This window comes from Cololabis saira, chromosome 3 (genome assembly GCF_033807715.1).
Source record: "Cololabis saira isolate AMF1-May2022 chromosome 3, fColSai1.1, whole genome shotgun sequence".
In the NCBI taxonomy this organism is placed as follows: Eukaryota; Metazoa; Chordata; class Actinopteri; order Beloniformes; family Belonidae; genus Cololabis; species Cololabis saira.
In genome coordinates, this window is record NC_084589.1 from 21,364,725 (window position 1) to 21,384,689 (window position 19,965).

Genomic DNA, 19,965 nt, shown 5'->3' on the forward strand with positions numbered 1-19,965 from the left:
TTTTAACTACAGCCAGTATTGAAAACCAGGAGTTACTTTACTGCAACCATATTGGTACAGAAGGACGGAGATAAATGATAAACTAGTTTAGGAAAGGCAGAACTAAAGTTTAAAATCTCAAAATGATAGGGGCACGGTGGCGCAGCTGGTAGTGCAGCGGTCTCACAGCAAGAAGGTCCTGGGTTCGATTCCCGCCGGGGGACGCTGTGGGTGCTGAGGTGCGTGTTAGTTCCCCCATGACTTCAGTGCCCACACCATGGGTGGGGTTGGCGAAAGGATCTTTCTGTGTGGAGTTTGCATGTTCTCCCCGTGTTCCCTTGGGTAGCTAATGTGAGCTACCCTCACAAAAACATGCACACAGTCCTGGGCTATACATGCTCCCTCTGGCCAACCGGGGCGCCAGATGGGGTGGGGAGGATCCGGCCGGAATAACGTGATCCTTCCACGCGCTACGTTCGGCCGGAGAAACCCCACCCTGGTGAAAAGATGCGGCCTGCTCACTCCTCAGGTTAAGGAGGAGACCTGAGCTCAGTGCAGGGCCCTCCCGGGGTTGGTAGAGGATGGCAATGCACAGGACTGTCAGTAGGTAGGAGCACGGGGTGGTAAAAATGGGAAAAAAACCGGGATAAAAATATTTAAAAAAAAAAAAAAAATCTCAAAATGATCAGTCAGCGAATGGCTACAAAATGAATCCCACATTTGACAGAATTATGGGATTACCTCATTACACCTGCACCATAAAAGCTGTTTTATATTTTGACTGTGATCAAAATTGTATGCCTACTGTCACTGGCATTTGCATACTAAATTACTGGTGATTCTAGTTATTTCTCTAAGAGCCAGCATAACTGTCATGAAAAAAACATGTTTTTTTTCCAAAGAGTTTACCATAACCCATCAAATCAACCATATATATATATATAGTTTTTATATTTGAAAAAACAAATGCTGCACAATCAGCTCTTGGACATTTCCTCTCATCACGGCGTCTTCTTATATCACCTTTTTGTTCTGGCAGTGAAAGGCACTCTTTGTTGGCAGCTGATATTTGCCTCACTTGTTTTAAAATCATAGGATACAGATGGACGGATTACCACTCGCTTTTCATCTTTTACTTGTCTTTAATCACTTCTTCCAAAAAAAAGGGATATGGACAAATTAGGGCCGATTTTAAGGTTGAAAAAGAAAAGAAAAAAGTAGATGGAATCAACAGGTGGTTGTTATTATGATTTGGTACAAAAACAATATTGTTTCCATGAAAAAACACTATAATACTCACAAATATCACTTAAAAATTTGTGCTTAGACCATCATACAGTGGAAATCTGTTTTGTGGTCAGATCAATCTGTATTGGAGATGTTTTTTGGAGAAAATGTTTTACTTTTTAACTCTTTCGCTGCATGTGTGTGTTGTGTGTGTACTGCTGCTGCACAAAGCGAATTTCCCCACTGAGAGAGGAAGAAAGGACAATCTAATCTAATCCAATCTAAAATAAACTACATGTGCTCTGTACCAAAGATGCAAAGAGCAATCCAAACTTTTTCACAAAACGAAAACAAAACAAAACCAAACCAAACCAAATCAAACCAAACCAGAAACCAGAGTATGTGATGACATACGGGTTTCATCAGTGACATTACAAGCACGGTTTGTTTATAACCGTTTTTTTTTAAATAGCAAATTATTAATGTTTTTTAATATTATTCCAATATTACAGATTAAGGTTTGAGTTTAAGAATATGTTTTTTTCAGTTATAACTGAAATAATTTGTTAATTTACATATCTCATTACTGGCCACACAACACTGTCTGTGAGATCCTAAACCAGAGCTCGACAATCCTGGTCCTCGAGGGCCGGTGTCCTGCAGGTTTTAGATGTTTTCCTGCTTCATTCCACCATGATACAAGCGACTGTGTCATTAACAGAATTGTGCAGACCTTTTTGATGACAAGCTGATGATGATGAGTAATAAGAATCATGTGTGTTAAAGCAGGGAAACATCTAAAACATGCAGGACACAGGACCGATTGCCCACCCCTGTCCTAAATCATGAGGGGGTAAAGACAATATCAACAAATGCAGATGCAGTAAAATAGTAGTACTGTTTGAGTTAGTTATAAAATCAATGACTTGCAGGGCCGTATATTTATAAAAAAAAAAACGCTAGAGTCTAAGGCAGGGATATTTAACTGGCGGCCTGCGGGCCACTTGCGGCCCGCCAGGAGTTTTTATGTGGCCCCATATTTCATACCTAGTTATTAATGTTTTTAATATATATTAAATCGTTTTATATATCGTTGCATTTAATGTCACTTCCGGGCGGGGGCCGACGAAGTAAGCGAAACTAACATGGTTTACATATCGCATTTTGTTAATTAATAAAAGTTTAAGATGCTTGGTAGCCTTTTCAGTTAGTTAATGATTAATTGGACAGTGTTTGTACATGTTAATCTCTGTTGGAGATGTTTTTTACTACTTCAAATTTTTTGCCAGTGTTGCACAGTGATAATGTTTGTCACATTATTTGTTATTAACCTCCGTTGTATAGAGGACTTGTTTACATCATTAGACTTCTAGGATTGGCCTGAAATTTTTTTCATTTGAATCTCTAAATGAGGACTTTGCATTTCAGATGGACTTCTAAGCCTCCTATAATTTCATGCGATTGTTTTGTTTTGCTGATATAATGCACAGATGTGTCATAAATAAAGGAACTTATGGTTCTTATTTTGGTTGCTTATTCATAAAATCAAACTGGCTACTATGGACTGAAATGCTTGTGCTCAATGCTTAATATAATATTCAAATAAGGAAATCTTGGTGGAAAGTGGTGCTTTGGCGTGCTTTATTAAAAGTAGGTCAATATCAACTTCATTAAGTTTTGCACAATGCATGGTTTCAAAATGAACTTGCATTTAAAATAATATTTCCTTATCTGAATATTATAATTAACATTCACAATGACTAAATCTGGAGACAATTAATACATAATTCACATGTAAACTACACAGATATTCTCCTGCTCATTCCTGAGCACAAATTTATTATATATACATAAATCTTCGTCTTTGAGTGCAAAATACATTTTGAAAATCCCCAAATTTTCCGCGTGCCTGGCCCCCCTGCCTAATCTAGTTGAATACCCCTGGTCTAAGGTGTTTGACTTTTCTGACATGTTTGTTTGAAGGCAGCAGGCAGCAGCCTCCTCCACCTTCCTACTGGCGCGCCCAGGTCCATCGGCTGCTGTGATTGGTGGATTTGGACCAATCACTGCAAGCATCCCTGATGACGTAGGGGGTCAGTGGGTTTGTGCGCGAAAGTGCAGATGTTGGCGGTTTGAAAGGAGAAGAAAGGAGAGGTGAAGAGGCTCTGCCCTGCGAGAGAAACTACTGTACTTGACGGTGAGAACTGCTCAAACTTTTATCCACACTCTCAGGTGAAACATTTATAGTGTGATAGCTTTTTTAAAACCGTTTTCAGAGCATGTAAAGCCTGAATTATGGTTCTGCGTTAAATCGACGCAGAGTCGACGGCGTAGTCTACGGCGTAGGTTACGCGGCGACGCGCACCTGTACGTTGTAGGCTCTGCGTTGGTGTAACGCGGGACCATAAATCAGCCTTAAGGTGCTGCTCAGCCTCAACGACTTCAGTAAAGTAAACGGTTAATTGTTATGGCCGTTGCTCAACAAAAGCTTTACATTTCTTTACGAAAAATAACAACTATAAAAACGCTTCTAACGGTTTATTGAAAAAGTATTTTATTACTATTTTTATAATTATCATCTCATCCGTCCCTGTACAGTTTATTAGTTAATTTGCACCAAGTTTAGCTGACTCCTTTTGTTGTTGTGCAACATGAATCTGCATATACACGTTTAAAAAGGTAATGTTTGTCAGATTTATTATTTAGATCTACTCTAGGGCTTTATAGTTCTTGTGCAGCTTTTTGAATAAAAAAAAAAGTATATTTATATGTTCACATCATTAGGTTTGTGATATTATGCCATAGAGCTGTACAGCAGTCATGCTGCCCCTCCCCCACCACTGTCTTGCACAAATGCATGTGCTGCACGGTTACCCACAAACTGACTTTATGCTCGAGCTGCAGGGCCTTCCTTTGTGCAGCCATCACCATGCAAGCATGATCTTGTAAGAGAGCCACAGAGAAATGGGGAGCTTTTGTATGACGTATTGTCATGTTGTGACAGATTGCTGGTTATGTGACTTAAAAAAAACAACCTGTAAAATATTATATTGTAGGAGTTTGGGAACAAAAGAGCTGAAAAACGCTTTTTGTGGACGAAGGAAAAACGAGTTGTTTATTTCAGTCTCTCTAACTGCCCCGTAACCAACAGTAACAGAACACTAACTGAAAACTCATCGTCATCATTAATAACGGCTAGATTCTTGTGAATTCTAACCTACTGAAACTAAACAGTGTCCTGCTAGTGCAGTGTTTCTCAATCCTGGTCCTCGTGGGCCCCTGTCCTGCATGTTTTAGATGTTTCCCTGCACCAACACACCTGATTCAAATTAATGGTCCTCATTAGCTTGTCATCAAGGTCTGCACAACTCTGTTGATGACACAGGTACTTGTATCAAGGTGTGTTGAAGCAGGGAAACATCTAAAACATGCAGGACAGGGGCCCACGAGGACCAGGATTGAGCAACACTGTGCTAGTGAGTGGCCACTACACAATTGTATAAATAAATATGGCAAAATATAAAATACCAATTAAAAGCATTTTTATTGATTTTCACTCTACTTAGTAATTTTTCACTTTATGTGTACAAAACAGGTTTAAAAATGAAAGGACTGTTTGTGCAAGAACCTCCATACAGACAACTCAATAGACGCAAAAGGGGTTGAATTCATGGCCACTTGTTGTAGCACTTGCCTGTTTTTATTGTGTAACATTTAAGTACTAATCCAGTTCTATTGAAGTGTTACATTTGGTTGTTGACTTGTGTGGATTTAAAATCAAGTGCCAGTCCATCTTGTACTATTTTTGTACACATACAAAGTTACAGTTACTTTGGTTTGTTTGTCAGAGACCCTATCCACACTATCACTTAGGGGGAATTAAAAGTTCATACTTTGTACCATGTAATGCTAAATCTAGATAGGTTTGAACTCTAGTGTTTCTTTAAAATTAATCACAATGAGTATCTGATTTAGTTTATGGAAGATTGTGAAGTTATCAGCCAGACGATGAGGGCTCAGTTTTATCTTTGAAACATATAGCATTCTTTTAAGTGAAATTCATATATATTCTGATTTCTTTCTTTTTTTTCTTTCCCTACAGGAGAAAGACAAACATCTACGACAATGTCGAGCTCTTCTGGTCAGTGTCATGTTTCCAGCTGCATGTATTTGATGCACAGTTTGAATTTGTACATTAACAGAACATGCTGCAAAATGTAAAACTTACTGAAAGGATTTTACAATGATGGCACATATAGTTTTTTTTTTTTTTTCTCTCTCCTCTCTCCGGACCTTGGCATTAAATCTGATTTATCAATCTCCTTGTTTAAATGTTTTTGAGCTGGACAGTCTTTTTTTTTTTTTTTTTTTTTTTTTTTTTTTTAATTATTAATTTAAATGTTAGTGTATTTCTTCACCTTTCAGATCACATCAACATCATACATTAATTTACCAGTGATCATTGATGATTTTTGTCTTTTTACAGACATTCAAATTAAGGAGCTGAACAAGCGCGCATCAGGTCAAGCGTTTGAGGTCATCCTCAGTCCCTCAACTCCAGACGCTAAGGTGGAATTCCCATTGTCCCCCAACAAGAAGAAGGAGACATCACTGGATGAGATTAAGAGAAAACTGGAAGCTGCAGAAGAAAGACGCAGGGTAACTAGAGAAACCATGTGACTTTCTAATAATTGTTATGGAATTAGATTAGCACATGGATTTAAAACTTGTGCTGTTAATTTATTTTTAAAAAAGGACCTTTTCTATCTTTGCCAGAGCCATGAAGCTGAAGTGCTAAAACAATTAGCAGAGAAACGAGAGCACGAGAAGGAGGTCATCCAGAAGGCCATTGAGGAAAACTGCAACTTCAGCAAGCTGGCACAAGAAAAACTGAATCAAAAGATGGAGGTGAACAAAGAGAACCGCAGTGCTCGGATGGCAGCGCTCAACGAGAAGTTCAAGGAGAAGGTAAGCTCCTATCACTGGATGAACATTTATGATGGTGGAAATATAAAGGAAACTTGTGTTGTGATAACTTTCCTCTTTTAATGCTCTTCAGGACAAGAAGCTCCAAGAAGTGAGGAAGAACAAGGAGACAGGGAAAGAGGCTGATGTTTAATTTCTTTCAAAATTCTGAAAGCAGCCTTTACAAGTCCAAAGATAAGCTTTATTATATCTGACATACTCCTGAATGCTTTTGTATTAGTTGTTGTTGTTGGTGTGTAGATCTAGTCTGTCTTCTCTCTTCCTCTGGATTTCTCTTTGGCAGCTGGTTAGACTTTATCTCCTTATCAAGGCATTTGCTGTTAATAATGGGTTACTGTACTTTTTCTGGTTAAATACACGATATACTGCTGAAAAACTCAATGTGTTAACTTTGAAGGGACTTTGTGAGGGTTTAAGTTCATCTCTATAGCTCATAATTTTATTGCGTAGCGTTGTTGAACAAATTTATCACAACAAAAAAACTATTTTTGTACCATTTTACATAAAGTTACAATTAGAGCTGAGCATGCTGTATCGTCTTCATGAAAACTCTTCACTGTTGCTTGATAATAAAGCATTTGACATTGCTGACACCTAGTGGCAGTCGTTATTAATTACAGGAATTGATACATTTGAGAGGTTTCTATAAAAATAGAGGCAAAATGTTTTTTTTTTTTTTTTTTTTTGCCATAGTTACCAATTTCTTATTTTTCAGTTATTCTAACTGGATTGTGAGTCCATGTGACCAAACCCAACATCAATATGTATTAGTGTTCTGTTTTTGTTCTTTTCTATGGACAAGCTGTATACAACAAACTTCCTGATCCTCCTGTTGTGTTTACATAGACTACTGCTACAGATGGTGTGGAGCCTCCATTGGCAAACTGTTCCACAAAGAAGTTGTGCAACACATCTGTTTTTAAAAGGAGGAGCAGTCATTTACAGTCCAGATTAATTAGCAGTCTCTTTGGATCATCAACTCTGGTCATTAAAGCAAAGGATCACTTTCACTTGAAGAGAAGGTGTACACACTCACCATGTGATTTTTATCATCCGCAGAGGTGGTTTCCCCCCCCCCCCATCATCAGAATCAAGTTTATTTGGCCAAGTCAGGTCAAACAAGACGGAATTTGAATCTGGTTGTTTCGCTCACTGTACAGTGAGTACATACTGGAAATAATATGATGTAGCTCAAGTAAATGCAACATGTTAAATTAATTGCATAGGTTTCTTTTACGTGAGTCGTGGCAATCATAACAAAACAAACATTCTGAAAATATCCTTATGTAAAATTTGAAACCCATTTGATTTTGACAGTTCTTTGACTTTAATTAGGATGCATAAACATATCAAGGCAAAGAATACATTTCTATGGGGACATTTACATACTGTACACTTACAGTGGGGCAAAAAGGTATTTAGTCAGCCACCAATTGTGCAAGTTCTCTCACTTAAAGATTCAGATTCAGACTTGTCATACAGGGCACAACGAAATTAAAGGCCGTACGGAGTGGTGTTTTTCTTCAAAACAGATAAAGTAAAAATAAAGTGAAAAAGTAGAATAAGTATAAATAAAACGGAAATGGTACAAAATAAAATAATGGACTGTAAAAAGAACGTTATATGTGCAACGGAGTGTAATGAGAGGCCTGTAATTTTCATCATAGGTAACTTCAACTATGAGAGACAGAATGGGGGGGAAAGAATCCAGGAAATCACATTGTAGGATTTTTACTGAATTAATTGGTAAATTCCTTGGTAAAAGTATTTGGTCACCTACAAACAAGATTTCTGACTTTCACAGACCTGTAACTTCTCTTCTGTAAAGGCTCCTCTGTCTCCACTCGTTACCTGTATTAATGGCACCAGAGCTGGGACCAAAGTAACGAAGGAACCATCAGTAACACACTACGATCACCAGGGACTCAGACCCTGCAGGGCCAGACGTGTCCCCCTGCTGAAGCCAGTACATGTCCAGCCCCATCTGAAGTTTGCTAGAGAGCATTTGGATGATGCAGAAGAGGATTGGGAGAATGTTATATGGTCAGATGAAACCAAAATAGAACTTTTTGGTAGGGACCAGGACGACTGATCCGTGTAAGGGAAAGAATGAATGGGGCCATGTATCGTGAAAGTTTGAGTGAAAACCTCCTTCCATCAGCAGGGCATTGAAGATGAAACGTGGCTGGGTCTTTCAGCATGACAATGATCCCAAACACACCGCCCTGGCAACGAAGGAGTGGCTTCGTAAGAAACATTTCAAGGTCCTGGAGTGGCCTAGCCAGTCTCCAGATCTCAACCCCATAGAAAATCTTTGGAGGGAGTTGAAAGTCCGTGTTGCCCAGTGACAGCCCCAAAACATCACTGCTCTAGAGGAGATCTGCATGGAGGAATGGACCAAAATACCAGCAACAGTGTGTGAAAACCTTGTGAAGACTTACAGAAAACGTTTGATATCTGTCATTGCCAACAAAGGGTCAATAAAGTATTGAGATTAACTTTTGTCATTGACCAAATACTTATTTTCCACTATAATTTGCAAATACGTTCTTTAAAAATCAGACAATGTGATTTTCTGGATTTTTTTTTTCATTTTGTCTCTTGAGATATACGTATGATGAAAATTACAGGCGTATTTTATCTTTTTAAGTGGGAGAACTCGCACTTGGGAGAACTGGTGTCTGACTAAATACTTTTTTGCTCCACTGTATATTCAAAGTAGTGATATCTTGATGCATCAGCAGCTTAGTGGATCCAGATTTTTGTGAACGTGCATTATGCAGCCATGAGTTCTGATATTTTTCCTGCTGGTCTGTTGGATTTCACGTACACAGAAAGCACTCTGTGTTGACAATGTATGTCATTCTGTAAAATACTGGGCACATCCTGACAAAAACACTTCATAGCTACGATAGGTACGATACGATAGTTTTATAGTTTATAGCTATGCACCAGCACCATGGTACTTTTCAGGTACTTTGAGGGATTACTTGCATGCTATGTGATCTGCAGCAGTGTTATGTAAGTAAGCAGAACCCTTGTCTGTGCTTAGGTTTGTTTACCCTTGTTTGCTCCTTGCACAGACTTGCAGTCAGCATCACGCCTGTCACCCAAGCTGGAACAGTCACATGCAATGAAGAATGTCGTGTGTATGTGCTCAAAAGTTGTTTTTTAAAAGTTGCTTGACAAGTTTGATTACATCCAAATCATTTCAAGTTTTATCCTGCATATCAAGGTCCGTATTAGTCTTTTAAAATATGGACATTAATTAGATATTATTAATGATATGAGTGAAATATAGTGATTAAAGACCTAATTTATTTTGACCACTCTGATTATAGAGTAACTACAGAGTTTTCTTTAGATGTGATAATCCCTTTCATGTTTTTTTTAAAAGTTTTTAACACTTTGCACTCACTGTAAGAATGTTTTGTACAGGTTTTTGTATATTTGAGGCCACATTGTTTCACAAACTGTCACAGCACTATACAGTGCCTCTTTGTCATGTGTCTGGAAGAAACTGCTGAACTCATCAGCCCAGAACGATGTCCCATGGTGCAGCGTTCCTACCCTGTCTCACCACACAGGGGACAAAAGCTGGCTCTATTTCAACAACCTTTTCTCAGCCCGCTCTGGATGTTTGGAATGACCTTCCTTTATTACTCCAAGATACACTGTGCTGTCTGCAGCATCAATTTACAAGTAATGTTCCCTGAAGTTGTCTTTTTTTCTGAGTAAGTTGTAGATCAAAGACCCAGAGGATAAACACATATTCATTGTTTTCATAGACACTCCCTAAATTAGTCTCTTTAAGGAATATACACTGAGTGGGGTGGTTTGAATCAAGAAACAAAAGAGATCTGTCAGAAAAGCAAGATTAACAAAGGAACGTTGTTAGTGAAGACAAAGAAAAAGAAAGATATAGGCCATAAAAGTGATTTAACCACACCAGCTGGGCAGGCTGGTGAAAGACTCAGTGTGGTGACTTCTGTACATCAACTAATGTTTAATCTCAAGCTTAAAATGTGTTTTTTGATACATGCACAAGGCAGGGGTCGCTTTTCACTTACAAACCTAAGAAGTTATGCCAGACTACTTAACTGGAACGCAGTGGGATACACTTTGGTAGGATTTGCGGCCTCGTCCACAACCAAACCTCAGAAAGACCTTGGACACCATGGCCAGGTTTGCGTCAGATTATTAAAATATCTCAGACAGCCGAAAGAAGTAGCAGGTGGATCTAGCTGAAGGAGAAGGACCCACGCTGCCACTACAATACTTTTAACTTTTCTTATTTTTAACTTACATTTTTTTTAAAGTGAAAGGTCTGCTGCACCTTTCACTTTAAAAAAAAAGGTATATATGTTATTTTATTTAGAGCCATCATTTCTCTACCTCATACTGCTGCACCTTCAGTTCTTTAATTGTATATATGTCAATAAGTGCCACATTTGTTTATTTTTGCGAGCGAAATAACCAGAGTCAAATTCCTTGTAGGAAAATGTTCAAACCTGGCCAATAATGATGATTTTGACTCTGATTCTGAAAACTCCCCACCCTGCAGGTTTTGGGTATGGCTTGGGCACATGATAAGTTCTGATCATCCTCAGGGAAAGTGAATAGTGTAGAAAGGCTGAAACGCCTAATGATGCAGGAGAACACTACTGATGACATGCCATGTGTCCAGCAGTCCTAAAGACTTTACAAGAAGAATATCTACATCAGCTACATCCACCACTCTAATCATGGCAAAACTCATGGGGACTGCTCACAATACTTTTGCAACAAAGGATGGTTTCAATGTCCTGCCCTGTGTTTGTTGATTCTGCTTGTGTGTAACTTAAAAATTATGCCATCATTGTTCAAAACATTATCCGGATGGTGGTGACAGACCAATTTCCTCTCATTTTTTCCTTGCAACAGCCTAATAAAGTATTCATAGTGCATGCAGGTGAGATCATAAACACATGCAAGCAGGAACAATGACACATGAAAAGGTCAAGGTTACATAACCTCTTCTGTGATGGCATCATGAGTTCAACTAAAGGATAAAATAAATGTAACTTGTCAAGCAGATTAAAGAATAGATTGCTAAAGTATATAATCTAATGTAATAACTACATTTTAATCCAAATTATATCCGGGAAAGGCAAGCTAAAGATGATGGCAACTACTCCATTAAGACCTTATCTGACAGAAATTCTGTGTTAAGTGGCAGTGGAAGAATTTGTGTTGAGAGTGGGCGGGCCGATTGGCCGAGCGGCGGCTGTGATTGGTCAAAACCATAGATGCGGCCACCAGAAGGAGGAGCTCCCTGTCCGCTGATTGGCCAGTGGACGTGTCCGTCAAACTGGCTGGTCTCCTAGCAGCTGCGCCGTAGGACCCGCCTGGCGCTGCCGCTGCTCCCGTCTCGGTCATCTTCCCTCAGTCCTGCCCATCAAATAATGTTCTCCATGCTCTTTACGGCTCTAATTCATTCACCGACTTCTTTTTTATTCCAGACTCTGGACTAATTCCGCCATCGACAAGGTATGTCGTTTTTTCGTAAGTGCTAAGGGTTCCTCTTCTCCTAAATCAACATGCATGGCATGTCGTTGCTGAAACGTAAAGATGGCACAGGTTCAGAAACGTCTCGAACAAGAATCCCTGTCAGGTTTTCATTAGTATGCAGGATGCGGTGTTTATTCGGCTCATAAGAGCCCGGGAAATGCCGCTTATGAGCGGGAGAGTGTGCGGAACCCGTCGGTCGCAACAAGCCGATGTTTCAGCCTAAATCGACGCAGAGCCTACGGCGTAGGCTACGCGGCGACGGGCACCGTACGGTGCGCGTCGCCGCGTACCCTACGGCGTAGGCTCTGCGTAGCTGGACGCGCATTTATCTGTAAAATGTGCAGCTTGCTCTGATCAGGTGCAGCCCAGCTTGTGACAAGCCGTAGCAACAGGCCCCATTTAGGCCCCACGGAGGTTTTAACACGCATATAAAAGCCCTGCTCGCTCGGAGTCCAGCATTGTTCTCCATGTATAAATATTTTAAGGGATATCGGCGGTCGTCGGAAGCCGAGGGGTGTGGACATAGGATGGAGTTATGTTAGGTAATCCGCCATTCATCACTCACGCCTCTCCTCCTTATTATCCTCTGCACATGTTCATCCCTCAGTGTGATCTGACCAGGCTGCTGCCTCAGCTCTCTGCCTGCAACACTCCCGCAGGAATTAAAGCCCTGCTCACAATCACTCAACTCATGCTTCTTTACTACTGTCTCCATATGTGCAGCTGACAGAGTTTACGTAATAAACCAGAGCAGGATGGGTAACGTCGCGATGGAAGCCCATTTTATCCAATGTAATGAATTAAAAAAAAAAAAAGAAGCTAAACCTGAGAGTCATCACCACTTTCTCAGATGAAGAGGTGTATGGATTCAAAGCAGTAAAAATGAAATATTGCTAAAAAATAGTACCTGTTTGAAATTAGAAAAAAATAAGACTAGTCAGAATCAGGTTTATTGGCCAAGTCAGGTCAAACAAGACGATGGCTGCGTCCGAAATGGCATGCTTCCACCCTAATGAGTATGCAAAAACAGTATATGAGATTTTTTTAGTGCGTCCGACACATTAGTACGTACTCAATAATAGTATGCTCTATCCATACTCATTCATTCCATATGATTGATGGACACTAGCTAAGCAGAAACTTCCCACAATGCAATGCAGCAGTGTTTGGTTGCTAAGTGATACGTAAATTTCATAGGTATAATATTAAGTATAAAAATATTATTATATAATATTAATATTATAATATTCGTATATAATAATATTATATAATGTCATCTTGTTTCGGCCAGGATAAACAGGAAATAGCGGAGCGGTGCTGCTACTGCTGCTGGCACTTCCTCCCAATGGCAGGAAGTGACGTGTGTGCTCTGAGTAGTACGTCCAAATTAATGCATACTACTGATATTTACTCAAAAGTGTGCCGAACTTAAGTATACTTTTTAGTAGATACTGTTTAGTATGGCATTTCGGACGCACCGAAGGAATTTGACTCCGGTTATTTTAGCTCACTGTACAGTAAATAGATAAATGACAGCTCTTAGTAACATATGTATACAATAAAAAAAAAAGTGAAAGGTGCAGAAGTATGAGGTAGACATGGTTATTGAAAGGTGCATTGTTACAGCATATGATTGTAGTTATTATTATTAATATTATTATTGCACAGTGATTGATTACTCTGAGACTCTATTCACCCTAATCTAGTCAGATAAAACTGCATGTGGATGTCATCACTGAAGTAGACGTTAATTTGCAAAGAACACTCAAACGCAGCGAGCATTTGCCATTCGTACATTTCAAACCACTTTTAATCCAGTTGGGGTTCACATGGACACATGCTGCCTGGGAAATTCTACAGGTTGCCGTCTGCTCCAAAGCCAGCATAGTTTTACCCTTTTCCCTGGCTATACCTAAACAACTTATCTTATATTGAAATACTAGTGCCTTATTATTTCGAGGTATGCCTTTATTTTGATATGCAAAAGTATTTTAAGGAAGAGAGTTACAGGTGAGGTTCCTTTTTTCCCATCAAATTGGGGAAAGAAATAGCTTCAACATGCAGCCATCTAAATGTATATGCAAATATTAGAGTTGTTATGTTCATAAACACATCCTACAAACAGTGTAACGTATAAAGAAATATACTAATTGAAGATAATCTGCAGTTTACTTGTTTTAAATTGATTGCAAATGTAAGAACCAATAAAGTACATATGGAAAGCACATACTATTGTGATAATTTGGCCGCTGACTGGTATTGGGTTTGTAAGCAGCCAGGCATGGCTTATACATTACGGGGTATGCAACAGCCCTGACTGTTGTAGGCTGCTAAATGGTCAACTGTAAATGGGTTAGTCATTGACATCTTATACTTTTATTGTATGACTCGTGCTACAGTAAGTGCAAGTCCCATACATTAAAGATCCTTTTCTAACCCTAGATGCATGTCTTAATCAGATATCTTGTAAGAAACCATGGTTATGTGTAAAGTTCTGTTATCTCCAGTCAGTAGGTTCCTGTTTGCTCTCAAACAGCTTCTGTCTGAGTTTTATTACATTTGATATCTGTCAGAGTATTCAGAGTGGTGCTTATTGACTCGAGAACATGTTCAGAGGCAACAGTCGGACGGTTTAAAAAGAAACCAGGATGGTTTAGCACTATGTCCGTTTGAAACAGTAAATAGAGTAGCTTGTGCAAAACATGACTGTGTTCACTCTGAATGCAGCTCATTAGTGCAGTTAATTTCTGTGCTGAATTTTCTTTACCAACCTGTTTATAGTTGCTGGCCTGTAGCTGCACGGCCAGCAGCCTCGGTTTCACTTACTGCAGGCAGATGTCTTAAAGCGCTGTTGACACCGGTACCAACCCACGACCGCCAAAAGCTCATGTGCTACTTCCTTTTGATAAGACATCAAAAAGGCCGTATTAACTCAATGTTGTCTGGATCGTTTCACTGCTCCTCAAAGGGAAAAATAAGTAACTTAAGCAAAAAACATATGTTATTCTAATTTTTTTATGTTTATATTAACCATGTGCAAAAGAAAAAAGGAAGTCTCAAAAAGTAGAAACCAACAAAGTCTGCAAGCAGAATATCTGATGTGTATGTTACCCTAAACTGGAAATTTACTTCAGTTTTATGAAATAATTGTTTGATTCAATGACCAAACGAGTGCCACACTAATACTTCTCTTTATGCTAAAAATAGTATTCCAGTTTTCCTATATGAATGTGCTAAAACACGCCAACAGATCTGGAAATGGATGCAGCTCAAAGACAGATATTGACTGACTCTTCATTTATTCTTTCCACCCTCCTCTGTAGTTTCTAGTTTGCCATGGCAACAGTAGTGATGGAGCAGATTGGCCGGCTGTTTATTAACGCACAGCAGCTGCGGCAGATCCCTCAGCTGCTCGAGTCAGCTTTCCCCACACTGCCTTGCACTGTGAAGTTGTCCGATGTTCCCAGAGTGTTTCAGGAGCGCCACATCCTCACCGGCTACCGGCAGACGGACCAGAGCTGGCGCTATTACTTCCTCACCCTCTTCCAAAGGCACAACGAGACCGTCAACGTGTGGACCCACCTATTGGCCGCCCTCATCATCCTGGTAAAGTGGCAGGAGATCTCAGAGACGGTGGATTTCCTGCGTGATCCTCACGCCCAGCCCCTCTTCATCGTTCTCCTGGCAGCTTTCACTTACCTCTCCTTCAGTGCTCTCGCTCATCTATTCTCCGCCAAGTCGGAGCTCTCCTACTACACCTTTTACTTCCTCGACTACGTGGGGGTTTCTGTCTACCAGTACGGGAGCGCTCTGGCACACTACTACTATGCCATAGAGAAGGATCTGCACACCACGGTGCGAGGGTTCTTTTTACCCACGGCAGCGTTTCTGGCTTGGCTCACCTGCTTCGGGTGCTGCTATGGCAAGTATGCCAGGAATGAGCTGCCCAAGTTCGCCCACAAGCTCTTCCAAGTGGTGCCCTCGGCCTTGGCTTACTGTTTGGACATCAGCCCCGTGGTTCATCGCATCTACAGCTGCTACCGGGACGGTTGCGCCGATCCCACTGTGATGTACCATTTTTACCATGTGCTCTTTTTCCTAATCAGCGCCTATTTCTTCTGCTGCCCGCACCCAGAGAGCCTGTTCCCTGGGAGGTGTGACTTCATCGGGCAGGGCCATCAGATCTTTCACGTGTTTGTGGTGGTGTGCACCCTGATGCAGATCGAAGCGCTGCGAACAGACTTCATGGAGCGCCGTCCCTTCTACGAGCGTCTCCACGGAGACCTGGCGCACGACGCCGTCGCGCTCTTCATCTTCACCACCTGCTGCAGCGCCCTCACCGCTTTCTATGTGCGCAAGCGCGTGCGCGCCTCCCTCCAAGAGAAGGAGGAGTGAGAGTTTATTTAAAAAGAGAAAAAAAAAAGGTTAATTTATTTTACTCGGTAGTGATGGGTTTTAAAATAATACAAATGTTTTGTCTATGAAAATATCAGTTTGTGACGGTGACTTCTGATCTCTTCTCTACGTGATCTGCCAAACGACGGTGAAGTAAAGTGACTGAGGATGTGTTTTTTGTGACTTACAGTGAGAAAAAGGGAATGAATCTTTTGACTTATCTGTAGCAATGCAGGTAGTACTAGAAAACAATTCCTTGTGTCTTTACTCCTCATTTTTTTTGCAAAGTTGCTTTCAGTCTTGGTCTGAAGGAATGTTTCACTTCATGATACAAATTTTTCCTTTTGTCCGGGCGAGCAAGCAAGTTCCTCCAAAGGCCTTCTTAATTATATTTGAACAACCCGCCTGTCTTAATCAAATTATAACATTTCAACTTGTGTATTTATACAGTATGATTCGTTCACATAAGCCTAATGTATATTGCAGCCTGACAAAAACGTAATTCATTATTATACCTTTTCCTAGATTTGCCTCTTTATCAATTCATCAAGGCACCATCTCAGTGCCACCTTAATTTTCGGTAACCTGTTGAGGAAAGTTAGTAAACCAAATATTGTTCCTATACTCGAGAAAAAACAAAACAAAAACATGTTTTATGTGGAAGAGTACTATCTTTTCAAAATGAGGCTGGCACTCTGTGTGGGTTAAAAGATGAATGCAACATCACTGATGTCTATTATTATGATTATTATGATTATTATTATTATTGTCGTTATTATTGTTATTTTTTTGTACTCAAAGGGCTGGAACTTCAGCTTTTGCCTTTCCACATCCCATGATGTCTCTGCTTTGCGTGCATGTTCTCATTGATGGCTGATCAGGGTTGAGTCACAAAAGCCGGGTCTGAGTGTTCTGCTTTTAGTGTGATTTGCTTTTGTACAATGAATATTTACGTGCCTCTACGCATGTCTTTTTGGTATATACTGTGGATATTAAGTGTGTGAATGTCAATGAAACCTTAGCCTTGCACTTCTTTCTTACCCTGTAAATAAGCTGTATTACTTTAGAAGGTTACGTCTTGTTTTTTTCTTCAACTCAACATCTGGATCTGGTTTTGTTTTTCCTTACATTCCTATTTTGGTGCATCGTTTCTGAGCGTATGTTGGTTTCCTTCGGGCTGTTGGCCTTTTAATGGCTATGAATACATCATTTCATACTGCAGCTGTCGCTCTGCAATGACATACTGTACATTTGTTTTCTGTTTTTGGATGATGACTTTTCTTATGACCGCGTTTGCTTTATTAAAAATGTTGCTCAATATTTTTTTTTTCTCACAAAAAAAAAGATGAATATTCATTGCCTCTCTTTTATGACGGTGTTTAATGTGCCAATGAATCTGTTATTACTTCAGTGATGGTACTACTGAGGGATTAATTCAGTGACTGTCAGGGGTTGATTTGGTTTTTATTTTATTTCTTTTCGTCAGCTCACTATAAACCAGTTGAAAGTTAGATTTAACCAAAATGCTCCTGAATATGACCCTTTGTAACATTTCTGACTGTCTCATAATGCACTGCCCAAATCCACTCTGTAAATACTGTAGCTGACAGCAGGGGCTATGTTTGCGTGTGTGTGAGCTGTTCATGTGGTTTTTCTGGTTTTGTGTGAAGCGTGGGAAAAGTGGGAATGTAGAATAATCCTGGAAATCCTGTATGCTGTTCCAGGGAAGCCTGTCCGTTCTTGTGCGGGTGAAGACTGCAACACGATTGAGGCTGCTCAAATGAATTTTTCTCATTCAGTCTCACGCTTTGCTGAACGTTAAATGCAAATGATTTCCAGTTGGCAAATGTCTGTAAATCTAATCAGCGCTACTTGCACAGTGACAGAAGGTTACTGTCCTTATCATCAAGATGCCCCAACTAGTAACTACAGAGATGGAAATTTGTGTAAAGAATATTGTTGGAAAAGAGAGAGTTTAAAAGTGCCAGATGTTTTTTTTATTAAGAAAAAAGTATTTATTAAAACGTGGAGACTATTAGAGGTTATCTATGATCAATGCAGATGAAACTGATTCAGAATTTAACTGGAATATAGCCTGGAGTGTGTGTGTGTGTGTGTGTGTGTGTGTGTGTGTGTGTGTGTGTGTGTGTGTGTGTGTGTGTGTGTGTGTGTGTGTGTGTGTGTGTGTGTGTGTGTGTGTGTGTGTGTGTGTGTGTGTGTGTGTGTGTGTGTGTGTGTGTGTGTGTGTGTGTGTACATAGCCTCTGATATCACCCAAGATTTCTCATCATGCCTTTCTGAAAAGTTGTAAGAAGACCAGAGTCTTCTGCCTCCTGTTACTGACTGTACTAATGTTCTGTGGTATTTAAAGAAATAAAGTGTTACCTTAACTTCAAAAATAGTGTTTTTTTATTGCAATTTTAAAAAGATTCCTTTTCTGAACAAATAAAGAAGGAAATGATATAGTAATTTGAAGCCAAGAAGCATCTGAACAGGGACTTGCATGCTTGTTAACATATAAATGATCTGATGGAAGTGAAGGTTACCAGCCTACTAATACTGAAGCTGGGGTTATTTTCTTCTGGTGACTTCTAGTGTTATACAAGCTGCCACAAAGGTGGGTTTCAGGTCTTTTGGATGTTTTTATGCAGTCCGTGATTGAATTTAGTCACTTTGCATTACAGTTGTACCTGGAAGTACTGTGAAACTTCACAGTTGTTGAGATCAAACTGATGGCTGAGCTCGAAAACAAGCCTGTCTCCATGATTGCTGAGCAAAATAAACTGTATTTCCCTTTGCATTCAAGTTATCTGGTCCTGCTGTGTATTCTTTATTCCATGATGGGAATAGTAGCAGGTGTGATCCAAATGCAGGACCGTCTCTGAGGTATTTTCAAAGCCATCTGCAGGAATTTGTTACTGATGGAGCAATAAAAGTACCCGTTCTTGCTCCTCTCTTCAGTCCTAGATTCCTGTATGCAGTACTTATACGTCTGTAGGTATTCATGTTCAAATTCTATTATCACTTTTCACCTCAGCAACATGCCTATAGAGTTGGAGTGTGTATGGAACAATCGTGGCACTTTTGTGTTGTTCACAGATATCTAGACGACTCAAACACTTAACACTGCCTTTGTGGAGGTTTCCAGCACAGCAAGCGTCTCTAGGAGACACTTTAGTACATTCTCACACACACACACACACACACACACACACACACACACACACACACACACACACACACACACACACACACACACACACACACAGTGAAAACCATACCTGCTGCTGGTTCATGTTGCATTAATTCGATTTTAACATGATTTCTTTCTAAGTTCCAATCCCCCTGGTTGCATACCGAGTTGTTTCCATCCATGAGAAGGTTTAATGTGGCTTAAACACATTTATTTATTGAAACTTTGATTTCAATACCCAAAAGGAAGATCCCAGAATGTTACAATATCAACAAACTCAGGTCACATCAACTTAAGTAGCAAAAATGCTTATTTATTCATACCACAGAGAATAATCAGTGTTATGGACATTCAAATCCCTCCCTTAGATGAGATAAATTACTTTTGGCTGGAGTAAGACTTGTTTTGTGCATGTATTTGAACCTGAGACCTTGTAAGGGAGAGTTCTCACGCCAACAAACCTCGAAAGTTCAGGGAAAAGCCTAAATAACTGAGAGACAGTTATTTTCACAGCTCGGAGACACTTCTTCAGCTTGTGGCATGGTCTCCATGGTTACGAGCCCAAACAAGATACAGGATGTGCCAGTGCAAGATAGGATGCCACAGAACAATCGCAAAACAGAAAAAAAATAAATA

The 19,965-nt window shown here is 39.9% G+C and overlaps 2 protein-coding genes across 2 annotated transcripts; both read left to right on the plus strand.

The window, feature by feature from the left end:
• Positions 1-3,292: 3,292 nt before the first annotated feature.
• LOC133427961 (stathmin-like) lies at positions 3,293-6,785 on the plus strand. Its single transcript, XM_061716511.1, has 5 exons — positions 3,293-3,403; positions 5,309-5,347; positions 5,693-5,865; positions 5,983-6,174; positions 6,266-6,785. The coding sequence occupies exons 2-5, from the start codon at positions 5,332-5,334 to the stop codon at positions 6,323-6,325; spliced, it is 441 nt and encodes a 146-aa protein (XP_061572495.1). The 5' UTR covers positions 3,293-3,403; positions 5,309-5,331; the 3' UTR covers positions 6,326-6,785.
• A 4,775-nt stretch (positions 6,786-11,560) lies between these two features.
• On the plus strand, positions 11,561-18,535 carry paqr7b (progestin and adipoQ receptor family member VII, b). Its single transcript, XM_061716513.1, has 2 exons — positions 11,561-11,721; positions 15,066-18,535. The coding sequence occupies exon 2, from the start codon at positions 15,079-15,081 to the stop codon at positions 16,135-16,137; it is 1,059 nt and encodes a 352-aa protein (XP_061572497.1). The 5' UTR covers positions 11,561-11,721; positions 15,066-15,078; the 3' UTR covers positions 16,138-18,535.
• The last annotated feature ends 1,430 nt before the right edge of the window (positions 18,536-19,965 follow it).

Coding starts and splice junctions, on each gene's coding strand:
- LOC133427961 (XM_061716511.1), top strand. Junction 5,866..5,982: donor CTGCAGAAGAAAGACGCAGG/GTAACTAGAGAA, acceptor TATCTTTGCCAG/AGCCATGAAGCTGAAGTGCT. Junction 6,175..6,265: donor ACGAGAAGTTCAAGGAGAAG/GTAAGCTCCTAT, acceptor AATGCTCTTCAG/GACAAGAAGCTCCAAGAAGT.
- paqr7b (XM_061716513.1), top strand. CDS start 15,079: ATGGCAACAGTAGTGATGGAGCAGATTGGCCGGCTGTTTATTAACGCA.